Consider the following 17,047-nt stretch of genomic DNA (forward strand, 5'->3'; position numbering starts at 1 on the left):
TATTCTAGGGATTGTTGAGGGGCTTGAAGATGGCAAAGACCCCGAGGAAGAGGACCCACCTGTAGTAGCTCCTGTGCCAAGTGTTGAAACAAGGTTTCCATGTGAGCAGTGTGATAAGACATTTCAGACTCGACAGAGTTATGAGGTATGTATAGTAATTTGGTGACATTTTAGTTGGACATCTGCTAATTGTTTTATCATTTATGCTCTCCTGTTGCATGTTTCTGTATTAGAGTGGTTTTTACTGGGTATCACTGCTTCTATAGGCTTCAGAAGTTTGATCAATTGATCATTATAGAGCCTTTAAATAAGAGAGTCTGTCTAGAGATTGTAAAATTATTGCTTTAGAGTAGTGAACAAGTTGAGAATGTATTGATTTTCATATCAGCCAGTTTCCCTCAGCTAAATCTGGCTGGCAAGTAATACTCTAAGTCAAGGTGCACATTTGAAGCTTGATATACTGTAAGCAAATCGTTTTTTTTTTTCAAAATAGCCTCTTGAGAATTCATCCCTGTTATCAGTTTATGAATATATCCAAAATCATGTCTATTCCAGAACTAATTCAGACCTAAAAACTTTTGAAATAATTTATTGGGGTAATTTTTTTTGTGAATTTGTGTCACAATTTTATTTGCATTTGAGTACCCTCAATCCTTCATATTGAAGTAAAAAGTTTTCTTATTTACGCATCCAATTATCATAGTTGCTGGACACACATTCCTTCCTATAAATTTGTCGGCAAGTTAAGCTAAAAATTATATTAAGCATTGTTCAAATTATAAAAATTTTAGTTAGCAGGAAAAGTTAAAATTCCTAAAAATAATAAAATAAATTTTACATTATTGTGTTCAAATGTATATGACTTGATTTGCTTGGTGTACTCATCCATAGCATCTGGATGCTGTATATAACTTCCGTTTCTCTAATATTAGGTAAAAAATTTAAATATATTTTAAGGCTATGTATTCAGAAAATCCCTGTCTTTCAGATAAAAGTAATAAATGTATTATTTCTTTAAATGATAGGCCAATTTATACTGCATATTTTTACTCTCATAACAGGTAAATAGAAAAGGGAATTAAAATAAATAGAAAAACGTTAATTTTGAAGTAGGTGGGTGTGAGACTATTGAAAATTTCTTTTGAAATGAGCACGCATGACTTTGAGAAGTGGTCGCAGGTACTTACAGAGTACTTATGTTTACTTAAAGTCTTATCTATACTTATATTAATTAAAAAATATCAAAAGCACAGTGAAAACATTTGTGTAAAATGTGCTGTGTTTACACTGTGCTTAGTGTAAAATGCCCAACAATTATTGCAGTTTCTTGTTTTGCCAAGTATAACCGAGTTTGTTTGTTGTGATGACCTGTAAATATTTCACTGTTCCCTTAATTAATTTATGTTAATTATATTTCTCCTCAGGTGCATTTGAAGGCTATTCATGAAGGACAGAAACCCTTCAAGTGTGAATTTTGTGGAAAGAAATTTGCATATCAGAACAGCTTAAAGGGTCATATGGTGGCACATGAGGTAAGGGTTTGCTAGCTTTAAGACTCAATTTGATAAGGGTAAAGAAAACAAATTGGTAGCTCTTAACACTCAAAATGCCTTCAGACTGAATAGAACAGAAATAATAACAATAAGGAAACAAGAATCGGTTATGACTTTAACAAATTGATTGATGTTTATTGGTTCCTAGAAGACATGTTTGAGATGTGTATGGAACAGATCATATTATTGCGAGTATTCCGGACCAAATGCAACTGGAGTTTGAATACAAAAGGTAGTCACAAATGAGAAAGGAAAGTTAACAGGAGCAGTAACAGCATACATTAGAATAAAATTATTTATCAGCAGAAAGAGGCATGAGTTACCACAGTATAAAATTGTTCTCACAGGAACTGATAGCTTAGATTGAAAGGATAAAAAATTTTCCATTTCCCTTAGTTTTCTAGATACTGTTTTCAGGAATTAGACACCCGCAATACAAGGATTTGTTGCAAACATTGCCAAGTTTTGACTAATCATCCTTTAGTCATTACACCATCTTGCGCTGCGCCATGTACATAAGTAAGGTTTCATGGGCATGTAGTCTACAACTGCATGCCCATGAAACTTAAATTAGGATTCTCACTGCCCATTTTTGCAGCCTAAAGAGGCTCATTGAATGATATGAGTGTCTCCCATTGCAATTCCATGTTTCGGTGTTCTATGAATGAATGCAGGGTATACTGAGAGAGCTGCACCATCGTCAACCAGGGTCACAATTTTCCTCATGAGGTAGCAACCTATAGAGAATTTAGAGCTTAATTTATCAACATTAGTTTCCCAGGATAGTCTCATGGTTATGCACACCCCAAGAATTTTGTCTCAATAGAACACATAAAGGAGGACCCATTTATTCTCTAAAGTGGGGAAGCAGAATTTTTCTTTGATGGGATGAAATGGGATAAATGTAGTTTTCTCAATGTTTATGAATACCAAACCATCTTTACAACATTTATTTGTGCAGTTAATCTTACTTTGAACTACTGCATGGTTTAGGGTCTTGGAGGTTAGGTGAGTTGTGTATTCTGCATACATTTACAATGACCCTTTAATTAAATAATTTTGAAGGTTGTTAATGTATTGAAGGAAAAGTAGGGAACCCAGAAGAGGTCCTTGAGGTGCACCTCAATCATCCAAGGATTGGAGATTGCTAATGATTTTGATTTAGCTGAGTAAAATTTAATGGTTTGCGATCTTCCTGTCAGAAAAGATCTTGTGCATTAGTTGGCTATCCTAGAGATTTCATTTTTCTCAAGTTTCCTCCATAGAAATGCCCGATAAACTGAGTAAAAAGCCTTTTTAAAGTCATAGAGAACACCAATGCCATTATTCGTTTTGTAAGAGTGGATTCACAGGTTTACAATAAAATTAATGCCAATCTTAAAAGGCACTGGAGGCACGTTAACCAGCAATTCTTTTGCAAAATTTGCTCTCAATGTTGAAATTATATTTAATATGGACTATTTCCTCAGATTTAGTAGTGTCTTGGCCAAACGGCCAACATATATGTAGGTCATTCTTTTGGCTCACCTTGAGCTATGGCAAAGAAAATGCATTTCTTGAATTGCATGATGAGAACTTGTGAAGTGTAAAGTGGCAAGTTAGACATTGCTAGGACACATCAGCAGCATCTTCATTGGTTTTCATATTAATTTTTCCTCTGCCTGGTACATTTATGGTAAAAAACATTTGGAATTGTCACATTATAGCATCTTTTTTGAAGGTAGAAGGGTATTTTTTACAGGCAAGGCACTTTGTTTATCCCAGAAGGCACCAATTTGGAATATGTCCTTGTATGAATTTGTGATGCATACTGCAAACATAGATGTAACCTTAAAGAGTTAGCTAACCTATCAGTTTGAATGACTCTCCATTCTTGGGATGCCACTGTGTAGGTCGTTTTTTGGACAACAGTTTCGCCCATGTTCCAACAAGCATCTTCTGGTTGAAGCGCCAGGACGTTGTTTTGGCTGCATTTGTGTGTGTGTGTGTCATTTCCCTCCCTGCTCTGTGATTGGTCCGCGGTTTCACATCAAATCCTTTTCCAAGCACCTGCTAGGCGGTAGCCATCTTCTCTATTGAAGTTATCTTTTTCCTTGAATGTCTCGATTGATTCTCTAATCAGCCTTGTATAATATCTTATCATAATATTGAATGCTTCCAATGTATCTAGAGCAACTATTTTTTCTGGGCAAAGGATTTAGTTTTTCTGAAACCTAAAATTTTGTTTGGAATAGTTTGGTAATAATGAATTTTTACTGTAATAAGATTGATTATATCATATATTGTTTTGTATTAAAAGTGTTTACTGAGCTCCTTAGTGAGAAATTAACTATGTTCAGTATTTATGAGTGTAATGGTGGTAATTATTTTATGTCATAGACCCAAAAGACTGATGGCAAAGGATATCCATGTGAGTTTTGTGGAAAATTATTTAATCATCCGAGCTCAGTTGTATATCATAAAGAAGCAGAGCACAACAATGGAAGGCGTTTTGTGTGCAACAAGTGCGGGAAGGCTTTCAAGCATAAACAACTTCTGCAGAGACATCAATTAGTACATTCTGAGCAAAGGTAAAGTAACCAACTTACATCTTAAAAAAATAAAGGAATCCTTTCATAAACCCACTTTAATTTTTATGAAAAAGTTTTGGGTGAAAAAAATTATTTATTAATTCCTTCCAATAATTTGGAAAGCTAGTTTACCAATTTTTACTGCATCTAAATATGCTTTATTCTCTTCACTCAGTCATGAGATACAGTCCAATTGAAACTAAAGTGAAATCTCAAATTAACCATTTTGAAGGGGCTGGCAAAATTCAAGGGATATACATTTCATAAGTCTAATAAAAATTTAGTTCCACCTCATGGTGATCACTTTAAAAATGGATTAGCATACAATTTAATAACCATAATATTAGCAAAAACTAATTTTATGAAGAAACATGTGTAATAATAACAAATGTAATGCAATTTCAAACAAAACCTTCAAAAATATGAAAAAATAATAGTAATATTTAATAATATATTTATTTCACTGTTGGAAAATTACATTTGCATGGTTTTGTCAAGTCATTACAAGATTAGCCACTAAAATAAAAAGAAAAGGATTACATTATATTTTAGATGATTTGTCTTACAAAATATCTGTGAAAATGTAGTAATACTTTTTGACAATAAATAAGTGAACCCTCAATGTACTTACTGAGGGAGAGGTGATTCTTTTGATAACATTGTTAATTCTGCTGAATAGCACAGAGGCAGAATGTTTCAGATGAAAGCTGTAGTATCGATCTAAGTGAATATTATTTCTTGAAATGGTGGAGTAATTATGGTAATCAGCATTGGTTAGAAATGTATCAAGGCTTGCTCTTACAAAGCAGATGCATGGTATACAGGGTTCGTCCGGAAAATAAGTGTACTGACTCCTGGGCGCGCCACTCCAGGCGCGCCCAGCACCGCTCTGACGGGCTGCGATTGGAGGGGGGTATGTTGGCAAGCGACGCTGAAAAAGGCAGTCGGCTCTGAGCTGTGATGTAGTGAGGAGCTCTGTTAACGCGAACCTCCACGCTCGACCTACGTCACGGAACGCGATGCCAAAGTTTTTGGGAGCAGCGTTATTCCATCAAATTTGCGGTAAAGCTTGGGAAATCTTCTACCGAAACTGTCGGTATGATTAACCAGGCTTACGGGGAGTCAGCCATGTCCAGAAACATGATCTTTCGGTGGCACAAGATGTTCGTGGAGGGCAGAGAAGAGGTCGATGACGAGTCTTCGAGAGGTTCCCGATGATGCCTTCGCGGGAGCGTTCCAGGAATGGGAACGCCGCTGGAACAAGTGTATCGACTCACAAGGGTCCTATTTTGAGGAATATTAGCTTAAGATATGTAAAAGTGTAATAAATTTTTTTTCCTGAGCTCAGTACACTTATTTTCCGGACGAACCCTGTATACAGTGAAGGGAATGGTAAGATGCTGGCTCTAGCTAGCTAAAAGGGATTTGTCTTGGGTCTGGATAGGAATTCAATGGCCTTAAAAGCTTGCTTCGTAGTGGAAATAGATCTTCTGGCAATAATTGAAATGCCCTAGAATGAGATGCATTAGAATGCATTCAAATCAAATTAATTGGCCTGCAGATTTAAAACGTGATATGCCGCCTTCCTGGTAATTCCAACAGGTGCAGAAAGCTTGATTAATACTATTTGGTAAGAAAAGTAATACTAATGAAAGGGTACAATGCCTTGCATGATATAGTGAAAAATCTGGAATATTTATGATAAAAATAAGCTCTTCAATCGGTGGAGCTATGAGATTTCTGTAAATTATGGGTTTCAGTATTTGAATGCCAGCTTTTGATTGCATTGATTTGTTTGGAGAGCTGTCAAGATAAAATAATGACTTATGTCAAAGTAATCAACCCATAGACAGAATCATTGAGCATTACATGCATTATTCATTTAGATAATTTATTCAATAGAAAAATCAATTATTAAGAGTATATAGTTCAATTAGTAAAACTCAGTCGAGCTAATTAGTTAAATGGGAAATATTGTAAGCATTGAAATGTTATGTAACTTTTGTGGCATCGCTCCAGTATACATTTATAAGTAATGCTATAAAAATTTTGTTGACCATGTTATCAAAGAGTATATTGTGATTAGAAATGAAGTTGGCATGTTGAAATGCCAACCAAGGAAAAGTACCTTGTTTAAAGGCAAATTTTTGCTGAAGGAAATCTTAAAATTCTCCAAAGTAAACAAATATCACGCCAAGTAGGCAAACAGTAGCATTAGAGTAGTAGCTCTCCTGGCCATTATAAAATTTTGTTTTGTTGTTTTATTGGTTATTGTTGTTTTTATTTGAACTTACATGTAGTTTATTCGGAAGCTTCTGTTTCTGCTGAGAGAACTTCTAATCAATGCCACACATGCTCTACAAAGTGAATTGAATTCGGAGATGTTTTTCATGGAGTTTTCAGTGCTGAAATTGTTTCTTTATAATCTAGAAAACTGTGGTGGTTCAAAGTATATTTCTTTTTAATAATTATGATATTTCCCGAACTTCTTTTCACATACTACCTTGATCAAAAATTTCCCGGAATTTATTCAGAAAATTAAAAATACAAGTTTATTCATCTAAATCTATATTGTCCCCTTCAAAGTAATCCCCATCGACTGCAACATACTTATGCCAGCGCTTGATCCAATCCTCGAAACATTTTTTATATTCGGTTTTCGGTATGTCCATCAGTGCTTCCTGCGATTTTTCCATTACTTCCTCTCGGCTGCTAAAACGCGTTCCCCGTAATGGTTTTTTAACTCGATTGAACAGAAAGAAGTCACAGGGAGCCAAATCAGGTGAATTCGGTGGCTGTTGGATGGTATTTGTTGCATTTTTCGTCAAAAAATTACGAATAATGATAGCACTGTGCGACGGTGCGTTATCATGGTGCAAAATCCACGAGTTTTCTGCCCACATTTCTGGTCTCTTTCGGCGAATTGCTTCACGCAAACGTCTCATAACGCCCAAATAATACTCTTTGTTTACTGTCTGGCCTTCTGGCAAAAATTCATGATGCACTACACCGTTGTAATCCATGAAAACCGTCAGCATTGCCTTCTTTTTTGACTGAAAACGACGTGGTTTTTTTGGTCTCGGCTCATTTGGTGAACGCCATTCACTTGCCTGATGTCTGGATTGCGTGTCGTACTCATAAACCCACGTCTCGTCTCCAGTAATGATCCTTTTGATGAATGTGGGATCGGATTCAGCCTCGCAAATCATGTCTTTTGCGACGTCAACACGGTCTCTTTTTTGCATGAAATTGAGGTCTTTTGGCACCAACTTTGCTGCTACACGACGGAAACCCAAATCATTAACCACAATGTCTTGGGCGGATCCATAGGCAATCTTCAAGTCCTCCGCTATTTCTCTGATGGTTATTGACCAACATTTCTTTTACTTTATCAATTTTTTCACCGACTTTCGATGTCGATGGTCTGCCACTGCGTTCATCATCTTCGATTGACTCACGACCACTTCTGAACCGCTCGTGCCACTGGTAAACGACCGTTTTTTTTAGAATCGTTGCCGAAACACTTTTCCAACATTTCCAACGTCCGTGCGCCACTAAATCCGTTTTTTACGCAAAATTTAATACAAGTTCGTTGTTGCAAATTTAAATCCATTTCTGCAATTGTAAAAAATCGCCAACACACACAGAGATAGATGTACTCTTGGCTACGTAACTTTTGCAAATGTCAAGTTATGACACTAAGATTTAAAGGGAATATCAACAACAGATGTACCAATTTAACAAAAAAAACAGAACTCAAATCGGAACGATGGGAGCGCCACACGGTGGTTATTCCGGGAACTTTTTGATCAAGGTAGTATATGATATAAAGAGCTCATAACTTTCCAGAAATGTGGTTACAGAGTCGGTGCATAGAGTTGTTTAAGATAAATTATGTAAATAGTAAAAAATTGCATTAATCTGAGAATGTTTTTCTAAGAACCTATGTTCGAGGCTTATGTATGAATTTATGTGACTATGCAGGGCTGATTTAAAATGCTATTTAAACGGATGCTTGATATTTAAAAAAATTCTTTTTAATAATTTGTAAAAATATTTTCGTTAAGCTAATATTAATGAATTTTGTATTAATTACAGGCCATATGTTTGTAAAGCATGCGGAGCAAGTTTCAAGACCAAGGCTAATTTATTAAATCATCAGCCAACTCACACCGGAGAGAAAAGATACTTCTGTGAACTCTGTGGACAGCAATTTGCTCATAAAACAAGTTTAACTCTTCACTATCGATGGCACACAGGTATTACTAATGCCAATGCTAAGTCTTAAAAATTGATATTGCAATGGACATGAATTTATGTATCAGCTTGCGTTTCTCATCTGAGTGATGCATAGTTCATTACAGTGTTAATATTTTTCCTATTCCATGAAATGGAATTTTTATAACTTCCCGTTTACTAGTGGGCTACTGACAAATTTTGTACTTTCTGTATCCTTCAGTACTAAGAAAATGAATAGTCGCCATTTTTGGTTGGGATAATAAACTTGAAATTGAGATAAAGTGGAAAAAATAGCTTCCAAATTTCAAAATATTAGAATCTAAATTATGATCTAAACGGAAATACGATTTTTGTGTTGGAGCTTGGGATGAGACACCTAATGATGCCATGAGTTACTTGAAACCCCACATCAAAACCTAAGTTTCAAAATTATTTGGTTAGCCTTTGACAATATGTTCTGCTATTCACTTGGCGATAGTTGTACTTTTGTAAAACTATAATTCCACTCATAAAAATAGAAAAAAATTGTACCTTATATTATTTAAAAAACTCAAATTTACACAAGCAATGGAAAAGGAGAGTTCTTGTTTCCTAATCACACCGTCACAGGTTTTTAAAAACTATTTTGATTTATACTAATTGAATCCATTTAAATTACAACTATGTTTTCTACATTTATCTGTTATCCTTGTTTAAAATTATCCATGTATTCATTAGTGTGGATAATAGTGAGTTTATTTCTTTCTTAAAATCTTAAGTATGAGAGAAATTTTAATGTGGGTTTTTTTACAGGTGAGAAACCTTATCACTGTCAGTTTTGTGGCAAGGATTTCTCTCAGAATGGGAATCTTCAGGAGCACTTAAGAATTCATACTGGTGAAAAGCCTTTCTGCTGCAACTACTGTGGACGGAAGTTCACTACATCATCACAGGTAGGGGCAATGGAGAAATTAATAAACATTTAATCATTCATATTCCCACAAGCATTGCATGCTGGGTTTAATTGCAATTTTCCCTGTTGAAACCACTGTGGAATACTATAACATTTTTATTGCATGGAAAATAATAATAATTACACCATCATTTTTATTTTTTTAATGGCATGCACAGTCTGTAATAGACATTTGACATTTATTAGACAAGGCAAAATACAGGAATTAATTCATTCCTGTATATTGTATCCTGTCTTTCACTGCATTAATTTGATTGAATGTTCATTTACGAGATCCGTTCAAAAACTATTGCAAGTTCTGAATTTTCCAGGGTTACGTATTTTTGATTTTTTCTAGCGCAATGTTAGTACTTATGTTGCTCATTTATGCCAAAAATTTTGGCCATTCTGAATGTTCAGTTAATTGTTGACAATTTTGCTTGGACATGTTTTGGCTTGTCTTCGATTTTTGCCTGTTCCAAAAAATGGATCAAAGAATCTGTGTCAAATTTTGTTTGAAAAACAAAATTAAGTGCGTGGACGCATTCCGAATGTTGACTGTGGCATACGGAGAAGCTACCTTGGAACGTAGCAACATTTATGGGTGGTACAAAATGTTCTCAGAGGGCCGAGAAGGTCTAAACGACGAGGAGCAAGCTGGACGCCCAAGCACATCAACAACAGACGAAAACATTGATGTAGTGAAGAAAATAGTAATGGCCAATTATCAAATCACCATTAGAGAAGTTGCCGAGGACCTAAACATATCGATTGGCTTGTACCATACCAATGATTTGGGCATGACACGGGTTGCCGTGAAATTCATACCAAAGTTGATCGATTTCGACGAGAAACAGCAACTCACTAACATTGCTAATGAGGTGTTGGCCTCTGTCTGCGACTACCCAAATTAGCTCCAGTGGGTCATAACTGGTGACGAATCACGGTTTATTATTATGACATGGAAACTAAAGCTCAATCATCCCAATGGAAGCTGCAGCACGAGCCAAGTCCGAAAAAATTGTGCCAAGTTCGGTCGAATGTGAGTTTGGCTTACAGTTTTCTTCGATTTCAGGGGAGTGGTGCACCATGAGTTCTTGCTGCAAGGTAAAATGGTAAATACGGAATATTACCTGAAAGTTATGCGCAATTTTCGTGAAGCAATCTGCCACTAATGCCAGGATTTGTGGAAGAACAAAAACTGGCTAATTTTTTGGCTCAATAGGAATTTTTGGCCAAAAACAACCCACAAATGATGCCACAGCCACAGTATTCCCCAGATCTGGCCCCCAGTGACTTTTTCTTGTTCCCAAAGCTGAAGAGGCCCATGATAGGATGACGCTAGGCTAGGATTGAAGAAATAAAGATTGCATCGAAGGAGCTGAACAAGATAACAAAAAATGATTTTTTGAAGTTCTTCGGGGGTTGGAATAAACGTTGGCACAAATGTATAAGATCTAATGGGAATTACTTTGAAGGGGACAAAATAGATATTCGTGAATAAATAAATAAATTTTGAAAAAACACAAAAGTCATGATACTTTTTGAACAGACCTCATATGTTGTGATTTTTAATTCAAAGAACGTATCTGCTATTTGCTAAGTATATGCCTGTTAAAATTACACTTGATACAAAAGTCATGTTGCAAGTTCAATGCATATGAATATGCACAAGTGTGAAAGCTGCTTTATAAGTAAGAAAGATATGTGCCTTGTATACCTGTGCATTACCATGCCAATCTGTAATAGTGTTGGTGTAAAAGTTAAATGTTTTATAGTATTTCTGCCTGTATTTTCTGAAATCTTAAAAAGTTTGTTTTTTTCACACATTAATGCTATTCTGAACCATTCATCTATCAATATAATAATAATAAAAATAGCAACATTTTGCCCAGAGAAAAAACAGCACAGTATAACAACAAACTACAGGACACATTAAGTTAGTAACATTTTACGAAAACTTCACATGCAATTGAAAATTACTATACAGTATGCTTCTGTAAAATTTCAAGAGGCAATATACTTTTTTGGGTACAGTGACATAACTAAATTATTGGACCATTGAATTACATTAGTTATCGCTTCATTCTATGATCCTCTCTTACTCTAGTTCAAGCTGCACATCAAACGGCATACAGGAGAGCGGCCATGGAAATGTGAGTTTTGCCCGAAGACTTTCCTTCACAAGGACACTTGGAAGTGCCACACGAGACGACATCGAGGAGAGCGACCATACCAGTGTCATTTCTGTGCCAGGGGTTTCACCGAGCAGTGGGCATTAAAGAAGCATTTACGTCTTCATACTGGTGAGCAACATGGAATCTGTCTGCCCACAGTAAATAAAACACTTGGTTTTTCTGTGTTAAACTCTTCAGAGTCATATGGCGCAACAAGACTAGCTGGATTCCACAGAAGGGGTAAAGTTGTGGGGGATAATGATTGGGTGTAGGAGACAAGCAAAGGAATATCTCTTCTTGATCAGCCGTTACTTACTCTCTTTCTCTTCTCTTTATTTGACATTACATTTATTTATACACTACACTGCCTACTGCTACATTATACCCGAAATTGGATTTATGGAGATAAGTATTTTATCTGTTCATGAATCACTGCATAAATATTGTTGAATTTTTGCATGCCAAGATCAAATTAAGAAATCAAATTAGGAAACGTTTTGACCCTATCAATTACATGTTCCAACCAAGACATTATTTTTAGTGTTACCACAGCTCCCCGCCATTTCTGTATACTTAGTTTTTCCATATCATACATAAGAAAGCATATTAAAAAATTTAGCATGGAGTGTGGCTATTTTACAATGTGGAAAAATGATCACTGAAGCAAGAAATGTTGATTGTAGGCTTGTGGTATGTGGCTATGGAGAAGGATGGAAAAGATAAAATGTTCGTAAAGGAAAATTTAATGAAGTGCTAGGCTTTGAGAGATAGGTAGAAAGGTTGTTGGGAGACGTCCATTGGATGTCAAGCAAGTTTATAGGCAATGGAATACTGAAAACTGTGACAGATAGGAGAACATTAGCCAAGCAAGGAAGAGGATAGGACAGGATGATGGGATATAGAAAGTATTCAAAATTGAAGAACATTTTAATGTGGTGTTGAGTTTCAACTTGTATTTTTGGGCAAAGATGGGAAGTAGCAATGATCAGTATGTCCATCGAAAACTACCTTAAATGGCAGATGACCAATTGATAGATATTGCAGTTTGTTTAACTTGCTTAAACAAAATTTACCATAAAAGTATAAATGACATTACACTTGGGAGGTTTCCGAGATTCATATATTTTAGGTAGTAATCAATAGATGTTGGCACGCATAACATTCCTGTCACTGCCTGTTTCTTTCAGAAATTCGGGACTGATAATTCTGGTAAGGGTGATAGTGACTGGTGTAGGTTTAGTCTGTGCCTATTCTCATGATAACATATCTGTAAGCTGATCATATCTATATTAAGTCACTGGGTGTAGTGAGTCGCAAGAAAGATTGTGGTGGAGGAGAGAGTGAAACTTAGTGATACTAAGAAAGAATAAGTAGATTAATGGGAGATGGGACCAGGAACAGACAGCCTGTCACTGATAGCTTAAATTCTAAAACAACCAAGTGTTTTGAAGTTACTTCGAAGTGTTCAAAATTATTGTTCCAATGCAGTCTTGCATATGCATGAATGCCTTTCAGCTTAGAATTTATGAATTAAAGAAATTTAATGAAGGGTTTAATAAAGCACTTGAAAAACGTCTTTACTGTCTTCACATATCATTGAAAACACTGAAATGGTCAGTTTTCAGAATTTCAATGTTTTCTAGACTCTTTTATGAGCCATGATATTCATATATAATATGAGACATGATATATAACTTGATAAGAAATAATTTGAAGATAAATCCACTAAATTGAATATGTTAAGTTACATTTGAATGATTTATGAAAGAAACTAGTATGAAACTTGTATTTATATGTGTGGTTTCTAATTGGAGAACAAGCTTCTACTTCTTTACTCATTTTTGATTTAACTGATCTTATTTAAAAGATCTTATCTGGCACTTAATCAGAATATAATGTGAGGTTATTATAATAATAATTGCACTGATTTAGTTTAATTTTTCTAATTGGTGCCTTTATTATCGATTGCCATGTATGTTGTACAGGCATTGAAATGGCCTGTATGGCATTGAAAAAGTGATGGATGCCAAAAATAATTCGTTTTTATTTCGTTTTTTTCCTCAGGAGAAAAACCATACTCATGTAATTTGTGTGGAAAGGCCTTTGCAGACTGCTCAAACCTCACAAAACATAAGAAGGTAATAATTTGCCATAGTCATGAACTTTGACTCCAAGCCTGTAATTATGATATTTTGGTGTTTTCATTAAAACATGAGTACATCAATTTTTAACTCTTTTAAAGAGTTAGTTTTTAATGCCGACAAAGAATTTTTTGCATAACTAACCAGTGAAAAGCACATTGGGCCATTTGGTTAATTTATTTTCAGTGCTTAATGAAATATTTGAAAAATATATGTGCTTGTGAGAATGTTTTCTTTAAAATAATGAGGTATTTTTTTTTGATCAAGTAATATCCGAATTTTGAGTGAATTGAATTTGATTCCCAAACTGAATTCTTTTTCATCTAATTTTGAATTGAAATCTTTTTAGAATTCAATTACAAATCCTGATGCATATTTACTCCAGTGAATTTGTTCACAGAGCACAAATTCAATTTTATATTTTTATACTAATATGAATCTTTAATAATATCTTTTTCCAGAAATGTAAAGTTAAAATTAAATCATTAAAAAAGACCTGAATTATTTTTTACTGATAGTTAAATTATTTTCATAAGCATTAGACCTTTGTTCACTCATTTTAGCCTTAATTGAATGAATTGTTTGACTTGAACCTAAGTTCATTTTTATATATTTTATAATATTTTTTAATCTATTGATAATTTCTTATTTTCCCTTAGATTAAATTGACATGCTTAGTAATATTGCTATTTACATGACTTGTTTAAATTTTGACATTCAATGCAACAATTTAACTGATCAAGATACAACTCAGTTCATTAAATAATTAGATAAGTCATGATTGAACTAATAGTAAATTACTGTTGTATTTTAAAGTACTCGGAAATGTGCATGACAGATGGATCACCCAAATTGCAGTGAATGAAAATGAAGGAATGAATGGGATATTTATAATTAAAGTCTAACAAAAGTGGTCCAAGAAAACTGACACGTGTAGAATCATTCTTGAAATCTTGAGGGTGATTTTGAAAGATCTCCATGTAGTGCTCCTCTCTTGAGGGAGAGTCTACCATTGGAAAACCTGATGGTCATTTCCCCAAGACGTTGCCAAAGTTTCCAAATGTCTTTAATAACTTTTATAACGTCACAATATTTCATTTGCAAAACCTTGATGGTATTTTGAACATAGGATCCCGCTGTCAAAGTACAAATATTCTAAGATTTTGTATGTTGAAAGGTTTGAAGGTTCATAATTGAGTCAATGTCCAGTGCTGAAACATTGTCCATAGAAAGTAAGTAAGTAAGTAAGTAAGTAATTTTATTTGCCCAGCAGATTTGTACAATTGTAAAAAACAAGCACAGATATAGGACACGTCAATGTTATATAAAGAAATGATAAATACTAAGTACATGTTTAAATACAAAGAAACTCATGGGACAAGAAGTTCATTAATAGAATAAAACATTTTACAGAGTAAATATTTCTGAAGGTTGAGCTTAAATATAGGCAGCTTATGTTGTGCTTTCAGTTCTTTAGGAAGTTTATTAAAAATCCTGAGGCCCATATGTTTAGGTCCATGGGCGGTGGTACAGGTTCTGACAAAGTTTTGGTGGAGGTCAGCAGAATGCCTTGTGTTATAATTGTGAACGTTGGCATTGGAAAGATAACTAGAGAAGTTGCTTTTGACATACAAAGATGCGCAATACATATACACGCAGGGAATGGGTAAAATTTTCAATTTTTTAAAGAGGGGACGACAGGATGCTGCATGAGTAGCAAGGCAAATAAGTCGGATGATCCGTTTTTGAATTTTAAATATAATATTTGCATTAGGTGTAGGGCCCCATAAAAGAATACTATAAACAACATGAGAGTAAAATTCACTATAATAAAGAGACAATAAGACCTCAGTATTGACGGTATGCCTAATGAATCTGATAAGATGACAGAGTGAACTCAACTTATTACGAAGTTTGAGAATATGGTCATCCCAAGACAGACGACTGTCAATAGAGATGCCTAGAAAACATGATTTACTTTTTTGTACAATAAGTTCGTTATCAATATTTACAGTTATGCAAGCAGCTGATTTATTCTTATTAGCAAAGTAAATTAAAGAAGATTTACTAACATTGAGGAGGAGGGAATTGAGGAGACACCACTCATGTAACAGCTGGGTAACGGAAACAGAGGTTAATATTAGTGTGTCTACAGAGGAGGCAGACACGAGGACATTTGTGTCATCAGCATAGACGACAGGCAGCACGCCTGGTACAGAGTTCAGTAATGTTGGTAGATCATTTACGTACATAAGGAACAAGATTGGGCCCAGGACAGATCCCTGGGGTACACCACATAGAACACTTTTTACTGGAGAAAGGAACTCTCTTCCTTGTTTACTTAAGGCTACACATTGTTTTCTGTCCAGGAGATAGGATCTAACCCAGTCTAGGGAAGTCCCTCTTATTCCCAGGCATTCAATTTTTCAAAGTAAGAGGTTGTGATTGACAGCATCAAACGCCTTTGAAAAATCGAAAAATAAGGCAAGAGATTCAGATCTATTGTCAAGATCAGAAGTTATTTTGTTAACTGCTTGATATATAGCTGTGGATGTAGACCTGAGTTTCCTGAAACCATGTTGGTTGGGAGAAAGTAAGTTATGGGATTCCAGAAATAATATTAAGCGATTGTAAAAAATTAATTCAAATATTTTACCGAATTGGTTGAGCAATGAAATGGGCCGATAAGAATTCATATCGTCTTTAGGTCCTTTGCCCTTGTAGAGGGGCAAGACTTTCGCTACTTTCAAGGTGGCAGGGAATTTCCCTACCTTTAGAGATTTGTTAATTAAAAATAATAATGGATGCTTAATTGTAGAAATCATAGAAAAACCTTGTCAAGCCATTTGATGATGTGTAAAGAATATTTCAAGTCACTTATAATTACCTTTAGGTATAAAAAAATGTTTTAAATGTGGAAAAACATTCCTAATTTCACAATCTGACTCCATGAATGCCAAAATGACATCTTCCTCTGTTCTTCTTTCATAATAATTGGCCAAGAAATATTTCATTAAAAATGGGTAGTTATAATGCCGAATCAGCTGCTAATTCATATGCAGTCTGCTGTGCATGTGGTGATTACAAAAGAGTATCAAGTGGGATCATATTAATGGATTTCTGTGGTGTTATAAAAGTAAAGATAACTTTAACAGTTAACCTCTCAAAGACATTGTATTTGATTTTCTTCAAGTTGTATATGTAAAAGAATGCGACAAGATAAGTTGCACGTGGGTCAAATAGGAAATTAAGTGGCCACCAGAAATATGGTCTTAGTATTGTAATCATTGTAGTTTGTCCTTGTGCCTAATTTTCTAATTTACAATTTCCAAAGTCAAGTAAAGTTATAATAATAAGGTAATTAATGTTTCTGTTGCTAACAATTAGAGCCACTCATCCTGCCATGGACTTATGTATACGATGGATTGCAAATTAT

General features: G+C 34.8%; 1 protein-coding gene across 2 annotated transcripts in view; it reads left to right on the forward strand.

Moving 5' to 3' along the window:
• The window catches only part of LOC139698733 (uncharacterized), a 41,853-nt gene that overhangs the window by 13,515 nt on the left and 11,291 nt on the right, over nt 1-17,047 (forward strand). For both annotated transcript variants that reach the window (XM_071597629.1, XM_071597628.1), the window contains exons 9-15: nt 9-145; nt 1,425-1,532; nt 3,933-4,123; nt 8,222-8,382; nt 9,155-9,294; nt 11,404-11,599; nt 13,535-13,608. In XM_071597629.1, coding sequence (XP_071453730.1) covers nt 9-145; nt 1,425-1,532; nt 3,933-4,123; nt 8,222-8,382; nt 9,155-9,294; nt 11,404-11,599; nt 13,535-13,608 — 1,007 coding nt within the window. The remainder of the gene's footprint in view (nt 1-8; nt 146-1,424; nt 1,533-3,932; nt 4,124-8,221; nt 8,383-9,154; nt 9,295-11,403; nt 11,600-13,534; nt 13,609-17,047) is intronic.

The sequence above is a fragment of the Hetaerina americana genome, unplaced genomic scaffold (genome assembly GCF_022747635.1).
Source record: "Hetaerina americana unplaced genomic scaffold, ioHetAmer1.1.p SCAF_9, whole genome shotgun sequence".
Taxonomy (NCBI): domain Eukaryota; kingdom Metazoa; phylum Arthropoda; class Insecta; order Odonata; family Calopterygidae; genus Hetaerina; species Hetaerina americana.